Genomic DNA, 18,330 nt, shown 5'->3' on the forward strand with positions numbered 1-18,330 from the left:
AGAAACAAAAGACATATATATATATAGAAAACTATAAAACACTGGTGAAAGAAATCAAAGAGGACACAAATAGATGGAGAAATATACCATGTTCATGGACTGGAAGAATCAATATAGTGAAAATGAGTATACTACCCAAAGCAATCTATAGCGTCAATGCAATCCCTATTAAGCCACCAATAGTATTTTTCAGAGAACTAGAACAAATAATTTCACAATTTGTATGAAAATACAAAAAAACTCGAATAGCCAAAGCAATCTTGAGAAAGATTGCTTGGAACTGGAGCAATTGGAACTAGAGGAATCAACCTGCCTGACTTCAGTCTCTACTGCAAAGCCACAGTCATCAAGACAGTATGGTACTGGCACAAAGACAGAAATATAGATCAATGGAACAAAATAGAAAGCCCAGAGATAAACCCACTCACCTATGGACACCTTATCTTTGACAAAGGAGGCAAGAATATACAATGGAGAAAAGACATCTCTTTAATAAGTGGTGCTGGGAAAACTGGTCAATGACTTGTAAAAGTATGAAACTAGAACATTTTCTAACACCATACACAAAAATAAATTCAAAATGGATTAAAGATCTAAATGTAAGACCAGAAACTTTTAAACTCCTAGAGGAAAACATAGGCAAAACACTCTCCGACATAAACCACAGCAGGATCCTCTACGACCCACCTCCCAGAATATTGGAAATAAAAGCAAAAATAAACAAATTAAAATTAAATTAAATTAAAATTAAAAACTTCTGCACAACAAAGGAAACTATAAGCAAGGTAAAAAGACAGCCTTCAGAATGGGAGAAAATAATAGCAAACAAAGCAACAGACAAAGAATTAATCTCAAAAATATACAAGCAACTCCAGCAGCTCAATTCCAGAAAAATAAAAGACCCAATCAAAAAGTGGGTCAAAAAGCTAAACAGACATTTCTCCAAAGAAGACATACAGATGACTAACAAACACTTGAAAAGATGCTCAACATCACTCATTATCAGTTCAGTTCAGTTCAGTCGCTCAGTCGTGTCCGACTCTTTGTGACCCCATGAATCGCAGCACGCCAGGCTTCCCTGTCCATCACCGTCTCCCGGAGTTCACTCAGACTCACGTCCATAGAGTCCGTGATGCCATCCAGCCATCTCATCCTTGGTTTTGCAAATCAAAACCACAATGAGGTGCCATTTCACTCCAGTCAGAATGACTGCTATCCAAAATTCTACAAGCAATAAATGCTGGAGAGGGTGTGGAAAAAAGGGAACCCTCTTACACTGTTGGTGGGAATGCAAACTAGTACAGCCACTATGGAGAACAGTGAAGAGATTCCTTAAAAAACTGGAAATAGAACTGCCATATGACCCAGTAATCCCACTGAGGAAACCAGAAATGAAAGAGACACGTGTACCCCAATGTTCATTGCATCTCTGTTTATAATAGCCTGGACATGGAAGCAACCTAGATGTCCATCAGCAGATGAATGGGTAAGAAAGCTGTGATACATATACACAATGGAATATTAGCCATTAAAAAGAATACATTTGAATCAGTTCTAATGAGGTGGATGAAACTGGAGCTTATTATGCAGAGTGAAGTAAGCCAGAAAGAAAAACACCAATGCAGTATACTAACACATATATATGGAATTTAGAAAGACATAAATCACAGCAGGATCCTCTATGATCCACCTCCCAGAATTCTGGAAATAAAAGCAAAAATAAACAAATGGGATCTAATTAAAATTAAAAGCTTCTGCACAACAAAGGAAACTATAAGCAAGGTGAAAAGACAGCCTTCTGAATGGGAGGAAATAATAGCAAATGAAGCAACTGACAAACAACTAATCTCAAAAATATACAAGCAACTTATGCAGCTCAATTCCAGAAAAATAAATGACCCAATCAAAAAATGGGCCAAAGAACTAAATAGACATTTCTCCAAAGAAGACATACGGATGGCTAACAAACACATGAAAAGATGCTCAACATCACTCATTATCAGAGAAATGCAAATCAAAACCACAATGAGGTACCACTTCACACCAGTCAGAATGGCTGCGATCCAAAAATCTGCAAGCAATAAATGCTGGAGAGGGTGTGGAGAAAAGGGAACCCTCCTACACTGTTGGTGGGAATGCAAACTAGTACAGCCACTATGGAGAACAGTGTGGAGATTCCTTAAAAAATTGCAAATAGAACTACGTTATGATCCATCAATCCCACTGCTGGGCATACACACCAAGGAAACCAGAATTGAAAGAGACACATGTACCCCAATGTTCATCGCAGCACTGTTTATAATAGCCAGGACATGGAAACAACCTAGATGTCCATCAGCAGATGAATGGGTAAGAAAGCTGTGGTACATATACACAATGGAGTATTACTCAGCTGTTAAAAAGAATACATTTGACTCAGTTCTGATGAGATGGATGAAACTGGAGCCGATTATACAGAGCGAAGTAACCCAGAAAGAAAAACACCAATACAGTATACTAACACATTTATATGGAATTTAGAAAGATGGCAATGATGACCCTGTATGCAAGACAGGAAAAAAGACACAGCGGTGTATAACGGACTTTTGGACTCAGAGGGAGAGGGAGAGGGTGGGATGATTTTGGAGAATGGCATTCTATCATGTATACTATCATGTAAGAATTGAATCGCCAGTCTATGTCTGACGCAGGATACAGCATGCTTGGGGTTGGTGCATGGGGATGACCCACTGAGATGTTATGGGGAGGGAGGTGGGAGGGGGGTTCATGTTTGGGAACACATGTAAGAATTAAAGATTTTAAAATTAAAAAAAAAAAAAAGTTAAAATAAATAAATAAATAAATAAATAAAAAGAAGGTAATGATAACCCTATATGCGAGATGGCAAAAGAGACACAGATATACTGAACAGTGTTTTGGACTCTGGGAGAGGGCAAGGGCGGGATGATATGGGAGAATGGCATTAAAACATGTTAAATATCATATGTGAAACAAACAAACAAACAGAAATAAACAACTCACAAAGACCCCCCAAAAAATTTAAAAATTATCTCTGTAATATCCTTTTCAGGCCCTTTTATTCCAAAATGTTCTCCTGAATATAGAGAGGGCCCACACAATAGGAATTAATTAATGGGTTTGTGCTGTGCCTGCAAAAGTCAGCTGTTTTTTGAGACCTAGTCAATGGAAAGTTAAGAACTGTAAGTTAAGGACAGGTGGACAGGTGGAGGAGCAAGCCATGTGCAGGCAAATATCCCTTTCTAGTAATAAGGGGAAAAGTGGGTGAAAATGCACATTTTCGTTAAGTAAAAGCTTCAATTTAATTCAGTAAACAAATTGTTTAAGATAAATACATTTTGCTTTCCTAAATGTATAAGACCTGTAAGAAGTGCAGAAAATAATATATTTACTGAGGGGAGTTTAGGTAATAAATATAGATAATTTGTAGTTTTAATTTGAAGGGAAAACCATTGTGTGTGTGTGAAAGTGTTAGTGGCTCAGTTGTGTCTGACACTCTGTGACCCCACAGACTAGCCTGCCAGGCTCCTCTGTTCATGGAATTCTCCAGGGAAGAATACTGGAGTGGGTTGCTATTCCCTTCATCAGGGGATCTTCCCGACCCAGAGATCAGACAAACCATTATTTTTAGTTAAAAGTTGTTATTATCTTTCCATGTTCACTTACTGCTAGAAATGTTAAATGTGTTTCTTTAATGAGTTATAGCCAGTTATGATCCACTTGCAAGATTCTGCACCAAAGTTCCTAAATGTGAGAAGTTTTTGCAAGGGATAAATTTGAAACTATTGGAAGAAAGCTTTGCTTTTTTTTGGGAAACACAGGGGCTCATCCCACCTATGAAGCAAAGTTGTTGGAAAAGTAGTATCAATATGCTAATCAAATTAACAAGTCTTTAGATTCATTAGGCGGGGCACAGGGAATGTGTGGAGAAGACTGAGGCGGGAGTAGAAGTTTACAGAACCCCCTCTCTAGTATTGGCATGGCATGCTATAGAAAGAATTTTTAAGGGAAAGGAAATGAAAGAAGGGAAAACATAAGTTGGGAGAGAAATGTTGGGGCTCAGAATATACCACCCCCAAATGTGCTGCCATGCATATTGAATGTTTTAAGCTAGAGGACTTTGAGAGGTGGTGGTACAGGAAAGTGAAAGTGTTAGTCTCCGTCGTGTCCGACCCTTTGTGACCCCGTGGACGGTAGCCCGCCAGGCTCCTCTGTCCGTGGAATTCTCCAGACAAGAATACTGGAGTGGGTTGCCATTTCCTACTCCAGGGAATTTTCCTGACCCAGGGATTGAACCTGGATCTCCTGCATTGCAGGCCGTTTCTTTACCATCTGAGCCACTCCAGGTGGTATGGGAAGGACTCTCCAACCTCTACTTTCTCCTCTCATCTGAGAGGCTTCCATGTACCCAGAGAGGAAAGGAGCACCTTTATTTTCAAAGATGGGAGGATGCTGAGAGGAACCAGAATGAACGGGCCTTGCTAAATCCCCACAGTTTACTACTTGTAGTCCTATCGCATTTTCCCTATGATTTTCTACTCTTTATCGAACCTAGTGTGAAACCCTGCAAGTTTAATCACTTCTTTGGATCTTAATTTCCTTTTGAAATCTCTTGTGTCATGTAAAACTTATATTAAATAAATTTGTATGCTTTAAAAAAACAAACAAAAACTCAGAGCTTAAATATCCACAACATGTCTTCTTTCTCTTAGAGATTTTTCACTTAGTTTAAGTGGTTTTCATCAGAAGTATCAAAAACACAAGCATACCAGCTTGTTAGGATAGCAAAGTCAAAACTTAAACAGATATTTTAGAAAGCTAATATGTAGAGCCCTCCTTAAATGTTCCTTAATTATAGATACTAAGAGTGTGTTTGAAGAGTGTACTTGATTTAAATTAAATTCAAGGGTGATTCCCCCAGGAACAAATTTTTAGTTTTTCGATTAAGAATTTTTCAAAGAAGGAGCTTCCTAAGAAGGTTTGGTCATATAGAATAAACCAATTGCTAAGTATTAAATATTCTATTTTTATTTTATCTTTTCTATAGAGCTGAGAAAGCACGTTGTTTTTGGAAGTGAGGGAGAAGATGTTGAAAGCACCGATTATGATGCTAATATTGTGCCTGAGGCTGATGTTAAAGATGATAAAGAAGATGAATTTAAGAAGGTATTATTGTGAAACAACCTCATGCAATTTCACAGAATTATGTTTCATAGGATGCAGATAATGCCAAATGGTGTTTCCCTCCCCACCCCCCACCCCCCAGGCAGTTCTGCAGCCAATCTGTGTGGATTTATAACAAAATTCAGAAAATATAATTTTCTATCCTACACCGTGGAATCTGACAAGCTACAGCAGTCCTTACAGTTTTCCCCCCAGTATCATCTGCTTCTAATGTGATTGTGTCAATTACAGTTTATATACTTATCGTTCCCATTGTGACTGACCGTGTTTTCTTAGGTAGTAAATGTCACTTCTGGGACCATAGTGCCAATCCATTTGATTCAGGACGGAGAACTTTGTTCTCAGTTACTGTTTTTAATGGAGTTACCTATATTGCAAGACGAGACTTTGATTCACCTGGGGTCCAGGGATCTGCATATTTTAATGTAAGCATTGTGGATATCCTGTGGACTGCCCTGCAGGAGAAACCCCAGGTGGGCAGAGTTTCACATTACACTGAGATGTGTTGAGAAGGGAAGTTGAGGAGACACTGGGCTTCTTCATCCTTCTTAGGTCTTCTGGCCGTTCATCAGCTCTGAATGCCACTCCATGGTTGTACTGATTCCTGATTTCTCCTGCTGCCATCAGTTTTCTTTTCCTTTAACATCTATTTATTTCGCTGGGTCGGGTCTTACTTGTGTCACCTGGGATTTTCATCGTGGTGCACAGAGTCTCTAGTTGTGGTAAGAGGATTCTAGAGCTCTTGGGCTCAGTTGCTGTGGTAAGCAGGCTTAGTTGCTCTGCAGCTTGTGGGATCTTTGTTCCCCGACCACAGAGCAAACCCATGTCCCCTGCATTGGAAGGCAGATTTTTAACCACTGGACCACCAGGGAAGTCCCCCGTTAATTTTTTTTAACCCTCCATACCCATCTTTTCATTCTTTCTCCATTTTACTTGCTTTCATACTCTCTAACCACACAAGTGGTGCTTGTGGTAAAGCATCTGCCTGCAATGCAAGAGACATGGGTTTGATCCCTGTGTTGGGAAGATTCCTCTGAACGAGGAAATGGCAACCCACTCCAGTATTTTCGCCTGGAAAATTCCATGGACAGGGGAGCCCAGTGGGCTATAGACCATGGGGTTTCAAGAGTTGGACACAACTGGTACAGATACACACACACACACACACACACACACACACACACACACAAACACACCCCACATTCCAACATACTTTTGGAAATAAACAGCACACTTGTGTTTCATTTTCACCTTCTGACTCAAGGATGGTATAACTACTTGATTGGGAAACACTTTGCTGCTGAGTCTAGATTTTAGCTGTGGATTGCTTCTCAGCACCAGACACTAGGCAGCCACTATCGGTCAGTGGAAAGTAGCTGAAGAGTCCTTCACTTCCAGCTGCATTCCCTGTGACACTGGCTGAGCTGCATCAGGGCGGGCACCTCCTCAACAGCCTCTGCCTCTCAAATCCGTCTTCCACATCACTTCTACAGAGGCCTAACGTGATATCCTGCCTGCGCTGTAGCCTGGTGCTTGACCAACCCTGATCATATTCCTCTTTGTTAACACCTGACAGGCCTTCCTTCTGAACCAGCTTAACCTAACTGGCCTACCCAGTCTCAGAGCGGGGCAGGGCATAGGGTGGACAGGAACAGTGTGGCCAGAGCCTGGCCGTGGGTGTGGGACTCACTGTGAAGCTAGACGTGGTGCCCCGACACCTGCCCAGGCTCAATATTTATTCTGTGCTCTGACCAATAAGTATGGCTACTGCTTTGCTGGAGGGAAAGTAGGGGCTGACAGAGAGGGGCAAACCATGGTACCAAGACGGTGGAAGTTTCATCCCATACATTTGGGTATCATACACTTTTTTAAATGCAGCTTTATTATTATTATTTGACTGCATGGTGTGGTGCATGGGATCCCAGTTCCCTGACCAGGCATTGAACCCACGCCCCCTGCAGTGGAAGTACAAAGTCCCCACCCCTGGATTGCCAGTGAAGTTCTTATGCATCTTAAAACATATTTATTCACCAAACTGAGACTTCTGTGATTGGAGACTAAAAATAATATCCTGTGTCCACACCTCTAAGCATTGAAAAGTACACACCCCTAAATGTTTCAGTTTTGTTGAGTGAATTATTGAATATTGAGCAAACCAGGATTATTTTCAATTAGCTGTTTTTGAATTTTGGCTTTGGAGTAACACCTTCTAATTTGCTGGGGTGTTTATGAGAGCACATTTTTCATATATTCTTACTTGTTTTAAAAAATAAAAGAGTAATGTAGTGCTGAATTTATTTCCATAATATAATTGAGATTGTAAAGTTTATTATTTTCACCTTTTGCATGTCACTTCTAATATTATTGCTTTGGGGGTGTTAGATTTTTTTGTACCAAATTTAATGTGATTTCTCATTATAGGAATGTAAAGAGGTCTACGTTTTTTTCTCTCATCAATTACTAGACAGTCTTCAAAAAGCTACACGGTTATCTTTGGACACAATGAAAAGAAGAATATTTGTTGCCAGGCAAGTGGAAAATATGTCTGGTAATACTATCACAGCACAATGCTAAAGCATTTTTTAAAGTTATAAAATTTAAAACATGGCACTTATGAAAATACTGTATAAAAACAAGTGTGTAACATTATAAAAACAGTAATGAATGGACAACCATATTCCTAGCAACCAGCCCAAGAACAAAGAACACTGAACACTACAGTCCCCTTACCGGTCCCTTCTCTGCTCACAGTAGCCACTGTTCGGAACTTGATGTTTATCACTGTCTTGTTTTGCCTTTTTTTTTTTTTTTAATACAGTTTACCCCATTTTTGTATTGTTTAATTTTGTCTGTATTTGAACTGTGTTCAGTATTGTTTTTGAGGTGCATTTATGCTGATATAATTTATTTTCACTTCTATTCAGCTGGAGTGCACACAGTCTGTTTTATCAGTTCTATTGGTTTTGATTGTTTGGGGTATTTGCAGTTTGGGCTGTTGTGAACACTCTTGTGCCTATCTCATGCTGCATCTGCTGAGTGGGATGGCTGGGTCCTGGGGTGTGTGCACTCTTCCCTTTACCAGGCAGTGCCTAGCATTCTTGCCCCTTGGAAGGAAAGCTATGACAAACCTAGAGAGCATATTAAAAGGCAGAGACATCACTTTGCTAGCAAAAGGTCTGCATAGACAAAGCTATGGTTTTACTGGTAGTCATGTATGGATGTGAGAGTTGGACCATAAAGAAGGCTGAGTGCCAGAGAATTGATACTTTTGAATTGTGGTGCTAGAGAAGATTCTAGAGAGTCCTTTGGACAGCATGGAGATCAACACCAGTCAATACTAAAGGAAATCAACCCTGAATATTTACTAGAAGGACTGATGCTGCAGCTGAAGCTCCAATACTTTGGCCACCTGATGCAAAGGGCCAACTCATTGGAAAAGACCCTGATGCTGGGAAAGATTGAAGGCAAAAGGAGAAGGGACAGCAGAGGATGGGCTGATTAGATAGCATCACCCACTCAGTTGACATGAATTTGTGCTAACTCTGGGAGATAGTGGAGGACAGAGGAGCCTGGTGTGCTACAGTCCATGGCGTTGCAAAGAATCAGACACAACTTAGCAACTGAACAACAGCAACAACGAGTCTAGCACAAGAGTGCCCATGGTTCCTCATCCTTGTACACAGTTGATTTTGTTCAATTAAAAGATCGTTGCCAGTGTGTATAGGTGTAAAATGGCATCTCACTGGGATTTAAATGATCACTTTCCTGGTTACTGATGAGGTTAAACATATTTTTTATGTTCATGAGCCATTTGTGCTTTCTTTTTTTAAAAAAATTATCTTTCCTTCTTTTTCCTTTCCTTCCCTTCCTTTTTCTATTTCCTTCTTTCCCTTCTCCCTCCTTCCCAACCTCCTTCCTTCTGTCTGTTTTACTATGTGATTGGATTTATTCATGGATGGTCTCAATATATTACTTTGTTGATATCATAGCAGATATCTTCTCTCCTTGTGCCTTTTTGTACTATTTATGGTATTCTTTGTTGAGTTTAAATTCAAATTTATCAATCTTTTCCTTAGTGATTTGTGATTTCTGTGCCTTTCAAAGGAAATTTTTCTCTACTGCATCATGTCTTCTGAAAGTTTTAAAGTTTTCTCTTTTACAGTTAGGGGTTTAATCCACATGGTATTTATTTTTGTGTTTAGTATAAAGTAGGAGACCAGTATTTCTTTCCCATATAGTTAATTAGTTAAAAAGAAAATTAATTTTTCTTTTGGGGTAGTTATTTAAATTACATTGAATCTATAGGTAAATTTGGAGGGAATTAGCATCCTTACTATATTGAGTCTTCCTTTCAGAATCATGGATTACCTCTCCATTTATTTTTCATTTAAAAAATATTTCTCAATAAGGTTTTTAAATTCTCTGTGTAAAAGTCTTGTACATTTTTGCTAGGTTTATTCCTTGGTTATTCATTGCTGAATTTTAATTAAATTGCACTATTCAGATCTCCCGGTGTGATTGTGAAGTTGTCAATTTTTCCTTCTGTTTTGGTCAGTTCTCTTTTTATATCTTTTAAGGCTATGTGGCTAGGTGCATGAGACATCATATAGTTAAGTCTGCTAGAACACTATTTCTTTCTTTTTTTTTTTTTTGATGAGCCTCTCTATCCATATTAATCCTGATTTCTCATTCTTTTTGCTCTGTCATTAATTTTACCTTCCCAGATTTTTTGGTATATCTTTTTCTGTCCCTTCATTTAATTTTTTTTTTTCTGTAAAGTTTTTTGTTTTGCCTCTTAAAAGAATTATATACCTGATTATTTTTATTTAATCTGATTATCTCTGCCATTTAATGGATTTTAATTGATTTACATTTTTGGATTTTTTTGATACAGTTACAGTTAATTTATGACATTTTATTTTGTAGTTTCTTACTCTCCTTTTTCCTTGCTTCATTTATTATCTGTTATCCTTGGGATGGATAATTCCCCCCTTATATTCTCTTTCCTATACTTCAGTCCTTTAAGTAGTTACCTTCAAATTTAGAATACATATATTTATCTCTGGTTTTTAAAAAACACTGTCTATATTTTTTTCCATTTTCTCACCTTATTTCTAACTACAAAGGGTTTGGCATGAACTTTATAATTGCTGTGTGATGTTTTGCTTTTACCTATTTTTTGAACACTATAAAATAATATATTTACTGGAATATTTTATTAAAATCTCCAGGTTATTGTGTATTTATTTTATACCACTAGTTCCTCAGTAAGCGTGGGTGAGGTGTAAACCCTCTTAGTCTTCATTTTAAGTCTGAACCAACTTGGCTGTATAAGAAACTTTTGTTTTTCTCTCAGCACTTTGAACATATTTCTTCATTTATTTCCTGACGTATATTGTTGCTGATGAGAGGTGTGCAGTGAGTCTAACTGAAAATTGTTTTTCTATCCTTGATGTTCTGCAGGTTCCTTTCCCGGGGTGGATTTGTCTTTATTTAGTCATGCTTTATTCTCAGAGTGTACTTTCTGTTTGATGACTTGTAGTGTTCTTTAATCCTGGAAAATCCTCAGCAATTTCCTCTCGAGTTATTGCTTCTGAGATAGTCTTTTCATTCTCTTGATATGGAACTCCTGTAGCTGAATGTTGAGCAGGTTGAGCACATAATCTATTGTTCCACCTTGGAAACACTTTTGAGTGAAGAGGCACTATCTAGATGAAGATTCAGGGTGGACTTAAACCAGAACTGTTGCAGGCACCATGGTTATCTGGCCATCTCAGATGCTCGGGCATGAGTCTGTCTTTCCTGTTTCCTCGCTGTCATATCTTTCATCTTTTTTGTCTTTCTGGGCTACATCGTTGTCAAGTATCTCTGTATCTGGCCCAAAGATAGCCTCATCTACTGTATCTTAAATATTTCAATTGATATTTTTGTCCTTATCCTCCAGATACTGTATCATTCTTGCCTTTTTAGCTTAGCAATTTATTACTTTTTGGAAGATGGCTTCATTTATCTCTTGGAACATCCTTAACATATTTATATTTGAGTTTGTCACACTTCTATACGTTAAACTGTATCTGGAGTGAGGTTTTGTTTCAAGTACTGATGTCTTTAGTCCTCTTTCTTTACGTTAGACTTAGGCACGCGTATTGGAATTTATTTGTAGACTCTCCTTGGGCGAGAGTTTTTCTTTGGTTGTTTTCGTGTGTTTCTCCCTCCTTTCGTGTCTCTTCCTTTCTCTTGTCTCCACATGACCCTTGGCACCTTGAGTGCAGGTCTGAGTCATGTTTGTTCACAGTTACGTATCCCATGAAGAGATGCTGGGACGTGGCAGGTTCCGTGGGGGAGCACATGGGCGGCTCGGCTTAGTGGCAAAATGAGGATGCTGTGGATTCGCTCCTTTTACCTTAGGCGAAAACATCTTTTGGAAAAGCTGCAGCTGCGGGCAAGAGGTTGGCAAACATCTTGTTGTTTTGCCTGTCTTTACAAGTGGGGGAACATCGCTTCAATGTCTGGGGTCTGGTAGCAAGCCTAGATGAGTCCCCTCTCACATGGACTACTTTAGCCCCCCACAGTCCACAGGGGCCAAGTCCCACTATCACTGCTTGTTTCCTGACCAGAGCCCTGGCCAGGCTGCTGTGTGTTTCTGATGCCTGTCTGATGTATGGTGATGCTAACCTTCTGTTTGAGTATTTTCAGGTCCTTCATGGTCTATCCATGATTGTGATGTACTTGGCACAGGGAGGCATTTTTGAAGTCTGAACTCAGAATTCCATGTTAATTTGAAACTGTACGCCTGTGATTTTTGAAGAGGCATACATGAGGATACTACTGCAGAATCCTCCCTTGTCTAAAACATCTCTCTTTCCCGCACCCATGAAGACTGTTTAGTCAGCTTGGATCATAGCTTCTTTCTCTCGCACTCCACAAATACTGTTTCACCGGCTTCTTTTGTTTCCATATTCAGATGTGAGTTCTGCTGCTAATCTGATTTTTCTTTTCTATGTAAGTTTTTTGCTGCTTACAGATTTCCCCCATGTATTCTGGAAATTCACAGATAATGTGTTTTTTCCCCATTAATCCTGAGGCTCACAGAGAAACTTTTCAAGGTGAAAAAAATAAGTGTATTCTTAAGATTTGAGAAGGGCTATGCTTAAATTTACAGTATGTAGGGTTTCCACAGTGGATCCTTGGTAGTAGAGCGTCTCTGAGCTGAGTGACCCTCTGCTGTGAGTTACTTAATCTTTCTCTGCCTTGGTTTCCTCCTCTACAATAAGGAAATAATAATCATGGGATCTGTGTCAAGAGTTAATGTGAGCATGAAATACTTCAGTTTTTGGAAAAGTGCTTGGAAAAGCACCTGTGGTACACTAAGTGGAGGATAAGCTTATCTTTATTACCTTTTCCTCAAGTAATTTATGTCTCATATTTTGCACGGGAATGATTGGAGAATTCCTTAAGCTAATCCTCTAGTTTGTCAAATACGTCACTGAAGGATCTAGTATGCTGTCCATTGCTGCTGTTAGTTCAGCTGCTTGGTTATACTTTATAAAACTCTTTCTTTTTCTCAGATTGTACTCTTTCAAATACAGTCTACGCGTCTTGAATTTCACAGTGAGACTAAGAATTAGAGGCTTTTTCCTTTGTTTGCTCGCTTCTAGTTCAAAGAGTCCCTTGCAATAATATGTTTACCTGGGAACCACTGATCCTCCATTATGAACGGAGGTATAGTTTTTCAGTAATGATAACATTTCTTTCTGTGGAAAGTTTACACTTACTACATTTCATCTGGGATGGGACAGAGATCAGACAGAGGGAGATAACCAAACTACTAATAATTTTCAGGCCAATGTGTATCATTCATTAATTGCACTCATGTGTCTGTATGTCTGTACTTCTGTCTGAGCATAATTGATACTGTTGTAAAAATTACTTCTGGAAGGCTTTGACTTGAAACCTCCTGTTTAATCTTGTACACACACACAGAATAAAGTATATGAAGGTATATGGTTTTTGTTAGTGATTTTCAGCACCTATTGTGGGACTGGGAAAAAGAAGTGCTTGAGGTGAACATTTTTAGGTGGTACTGCCTGAGAGAATGCAACATTAAAATATTAGAAACAGGTGAAAGACTAATATGTCATTTCAAAGAGGATTAAAAGTTTTCTTAGTCCATGAACTAGTTCATGAAATCTATGGTTCCATTGTAAATAATTGTCTCTTCAAGTAATTCAGCATTTTGAAAATTGCCCTTATTTCTCATGTTTGAAAGTTGTAGCATAACCATGCTATTTATGAAATATTAGGTTAAGATTTCTGAGTTAAATGTCCATCTTATTACAGCCCTTATGGACGAAAGCGGTCAGAAGATGTTATTTCTTTTTTAAAATCTGAAGTACATCTTGCGATTCCTAATGTGGTAAGTATTATGAAATATTCAAGTTAACACAGTGATATTTTGGTACTGTATTTAAGAAGTTTAGGGACTTGCCTGGCCGTCCAGTAGTTAAGACTTTGCCTTTGAATGCAGGGGAAACGGGTTTGATTCCTGGTTGGGGAGCTGAGATCCCACATGCCTTGTGGCCAAAAAAAAAAAACAGAAGAAATATTGTAACAAGTTCAGCAGAGACTTAAAAAGAAGTATGGCATTAGGACTGAACTTTATTTAATCTCTTGGTCCTGTGTGCTTTTTGACTTCACCTCAGCATTTAACAATGGCAACCCACTCCAGTACTCTTGCTTGGAAAATCCCATGGTCGGAGGAGCCTGGTAGGGTGCAGTCCATGGGGTTGCGAAGAGTTGGACACGACTGAGCGACTTCACTTTCCACTTTCACTCATTGGAGAAGGAAATGGCAACCCACTCCAGTGTTCTTGCCTGGAGAATCCCAGGGACACGGGAGCCTGGTGGGCTGCCATCTATGGGATCGCGCAGAGTCGGATATGACTGAAGCGACTTAGCAGCAGCAGCAGCAGCAGCAGCATTTAACAAAAATCAAAGTGTATCATTAATATCTATTATAAAAATTACTTCCACAGAGCTCATGGTATATTGAAGGTGGGTTTCAGAGTTAAGTGTCTGGTGGGGCCATAATTAGCAAGTACCCTACAAATCATCTTGCTTTTTCTTACTTCAGACATTGTCTAAATAAGACCATCTCGGAAGTCCGAATCTCTGTCCTGAGCACCCAGCTGTGAGGCAGTCCACGGCAGAATAGAAGGAAAGAAAGAACAAACCTGTGCCTTGAGTGCACGGGTCCCTTATGTTTTCTCAGGGCACTTTTCTCTACCACCACCCCTCGTGCTGCTTGTTGGCATGTGGAGCACCGAGTCGTCAGGGTGACTGTGGTGCATTCTGTGATGATCCAAGGGTTAAGGCCAGGCAGGGATGATCTATGGCTCACCTAACACCACATGTACACAGTCTGGCCTCCTGGAGGACAGCTTCTATGCTTATTTGGCACATTTGAAAGAACTGAAGTCAAATCTTGGCAGTATAGCTTCTTCAGTTTTTCTGCTTCATGCCACACATGTATATACCTGCATCCAGCCACCCTCACAGGGAAAGGGTGACAAGTACTGTGCTTGACCTTTCTGCCTGCAGGAATGGGTAGAGTGGGAAAGCTTGAAGATGGTTAAGTCTGCAGCCTACCTTCCTCTAATATCCCTCTCCTTGAAGCAGACTTCCACTGGGCCAGCAGAGGCTTTCCCCACTCCGAAGGGAGCGGGGATGATGACAATCAGAGGTGTGGCTTTGTCTGTGCTGGGAGCACCTTGGACTCATTTCTTCTTTCCACAGGTAATGGTTCCTAGCTTGGATGACATTCAACAAGCCATTAACCGTATGATCCAGTTAACCCTGGAGGTCAGCCGAGGAGTAGCTCACTGGGGCCAGCAGTCCCGTCACATCAAGAGGATCATTAGCAGTACCTCCCGTACGACTATGGACTTGGCCCATCCAAGCCCAGGAAAGCAACTGAAGAAGGAAGAAAGTAAGACTATTAAATCTCAGATCAGTAGAGTCTCAGAATTATAACAGTAAATAAGTCTTTCTGATTTTTCCTGGATATTAGAACATATCTTTTTAAAGTCAGTTTTATATGTTTGTTGGTTAAATTTTGCATTAAAAAAACTAGTGTTCTCCATGTTCCATCTTAAACATTGCATGCAGACATTTCAGATTTTGGTCATGGGTGAACAAGGATATTTATCACTGTTCTACTATCATAGTCTCAGATTCAAAGTTAAAAATGAAAACAAATCTTAGAACTAATTCTATGTGCAGGCTTGTATTTGGGCTGATAAACTTAGTTTGCTAGAACATGGTACTTAGAAAATCTGGTCATATGTGCTTTGTACATAAAGTTTATTTAAGCTATTCCCTTAAATAACTAAGGGTGTAATATGACACTGACCCCAAATTCCATGGATATTTTGGGATACTTTCTCTTGTATAGAAAGCCAAATTTTTTTCTTTTTCTTTCTTGCTATTATGCCACATTAAATTTTTATTTATTTTTGAGAAAAGTTGCACGTATCTGAGGTGTACAGTATGATGTTTTGATATATGTGTACTTTTGTGAAATGGTTGCCACAATCAGAGTACATAATGTATTCATCACCTCTCATAGTTAATCATTTATATGTGTGTGTGTGTGTGTGTGTGTGTGTGTGGTGAGAACACCTGAGGTCTACTTTCTTAGCAGACTTCAAGTACATATTATTATTATAATACTATAGATCACCAGTACATATACATTTCCAGAATTTATTCATTATATTAATGAAAGTTTGTACCCTTGATCAACATCTCCCCTTTTCTTCTACCCCCACCCCAAGTCAGTATCATTTACGGGTACTTCAGCCAGCTATTGCTAGGCAGGAATACCAGATTAAACCATTTTAAAAGAGAAGGTGGAAATATCAAAATTTTCATGAAATCTCATGATTTTTTAATTGTTAACAACTGCTTTAACAAAAGTAGGGAACTGTCTGGGCCAAACAAAAGTATCTGTATGGCCTGTACCTGATGAAGAATACTTGAGAATACTGACTTTTAGCAAGAGATGTGTATTGTGGTGTTTAATAGTGGTTGTGTGGTCTCTATATACTAGATGCTGAGCTGAAGACAAGCATATGTTGTATCATTTAGTCCTCTCAAGTATTTCTATGAAGTTTAAATAATTAGCTTAAGGCATTTGGGTAATAAATGTAGCTGTTGTTGCATTTAGTCGCTAAGTCATGTCTGACTCTTTGTAACCCCATGGACTGTACCCCGCCAGACTTCTCTGTCCATGGGATTTTCCAGGCAAGAATACTGGCGTGGGTTGCCATCTCCTTCTCTAGGGGATCTTTCTGACCCAGGGATCAGCCCCTGTGCCTGCACTGGCAGGCAGATTCTATACTGCTGAGCCCCAGGGAAGCCCCAGGGAGCCCATACCTCTCCTTCAACCACAAGGCTGTTCTGTGGGATAGCTATTTCGGCTCTTTTGATCTTTCCTTGGAGGACGTTTTGTTTTGGGGGAGGTTGTCAATCAGTGTCTTTCAACTGGTTTTCAGTTCTTTCCTCTGAATAGCAGTTTCCTCACTTTAATGAAGGCATCCCAGATAGATCAGTGGTAAAGAATCCACCTGCCAATGCAGGAGATGCGGAAGAAGTGGGTTTGACCCCTGGGTCAGGAAGATCCCCTGGAGAAGGAAATGGAAACCCACCCTAGTATTCTTGCCTGGGAAGTCCCATGGACAGAGGAACCTGGCGGGCCACTGTAGTCAATGGGGTCGCAAAATAGTCGGACATGATTGAACGACTGAGTGCGCCTGTGCACATGTACTTTAAAGAAACCTAGACCACAATGATTTAATAAGAATAAATGAAACTAGTGAGCGATTAGCTGTTAATTACTTGGATGGAGATGGGTCTTTAAGACTTTAAAGTTTGAAAAGTCTATAGATAATTACAATTGGTAGTATTTAAAGTTGAATGCATGAGTTATCTATAGAGTAAAAATGTCTGTTCTCAGGATCCTTTGAAGAAATGATTCCCGCACGGAAGCTGAAGAATTTTTACCCGGGAGTGGCAGAGCACAAGGATATTTCCAAGCTGGTCCTCCTGCTTTCTTCCTCTGTAAACTCTCTGAGAAAGGCAGTTCATGAAGCCCTGCAGGACTTTCAGAAGTACAAGACACTCTGGACAGAGGACCGAGATGTGAAAGTGAAGGTGTGTTTCCACTACTGGCAATGCAGGTCGGGTTGTAATTGTTTAACTCTTGTGGGAAGACCAGGAAAACGTCAGTGATAATGATGAGCACTCAAGAACAGAGGCCGAGAACCTGTAAATGCCACGCACCTAACACCTCTTGTGTAATTCTGACACTGACACTGGGGCAACTGATAATAATGAGGCTCTAGCAGATTTTGTTCAGTTCATACCAGAGGCCAGGTGTTCAGGGGTGTGTCAAAGTTACAGAGGCTTACCTGTGTATTTGGTTAGAAACTCAAGGAAACTTTAGGACTATAAACAACCAACCACAAATGTGAAAGCTCCTCACGTAGCCTCCTCTTCCAGTACTAACAGTTCATCCCTTTCTCTACTGAGCCCCTGGCCTGATAGCACATACGTGAGGAAAAATATATAAGCAGATGCAATTTTCTAATTTACCTATTAGAAATATAAGGTTTACATTGTCAAAAAGCCAAATAAAGTGTTGATTCTTTCCTTGCTATAGGAGTTTTTGGCTAACAATCCCTCTCTGACTGAAATCAGATCTGAAATTCTACACTACGCGACTTTTGAACAGGAGATCGATGAGTTGAAGCCTATTATAGTTGTAGGAGCACTTGAATTGCATACAGGTATTTTTAAAATATTATGTAAAGTATTGCATTTTTCACATGAAATGTGACTTCATTTAGGAGGCTGTTATTAATCTGCAATATTATAACTATTAAGTATTTTGGACCGCCAATATTTTTCGTATATATGTTAAATATAGATATACATTGTGTATATATATAATATTATACCAAAGTGGCTTAATGCAGTTAATACTAAGCTGGCATCCAAACAACTGAAACTATAGGTGGAACTATGTGTTACTGGAGGGAGTGGGTTGTGTATAAGAGATAAGAATCA

At 39.4% G+C, this 18,330-nt stretch overlaps 1 protein-coding gene across 1 annotated transcript in view; it reads left to right on the forward strand.

Moving 5' to 3' along the window:
* Positions 1-18,330, forward strand: part of DNAH8 (dynein axonemal heavy chain 8) — a 314,414-nt gene that overhangs the window by 73,284 nt on the left and 222,800 nt on the right. Inside the window, exons 22-27 of the mRNA XM_068961103.1 lie at positions 5,066-5,184; positions 7,624-7,730; positions 13,543-13,618; positions 14,998-15,190; positions 17,219-17,415; positions 17,924-18,050. Of these exons, the coding sequence (XP_068817204.1) occupies positions 5,066-5,184; positions 7,624-7,730; positions 13,543-13,618; positions 14,998-15,190; positions 17,219-17,415; positions 17,924-18,050 (819 nt within the window). The remainder of the gene's footprint in view (positions 1-5,065; positions 5,185-7,623; positions 7,731-13,542; positions 13,619-14,997; positions 15,191-17,218; positions 17,416-17,923; positions 18,051-18,330) is intronic.

The sequence above is a fragment of the Capricornis sumatraensis genome, chromosome 22, assembly GCF_032405125.1.
Source record: "Capricornis sumatraensis isolate serow.1 chromosome 22, serow.2, whole genome shotgun sequence".
Taxonomy (NCBI): Eukaryota; Metazoa; Chordata; class Mammalia; order Artiodactyla; family Bovidae; genus Capricornis; species Capricornis sumatraensis.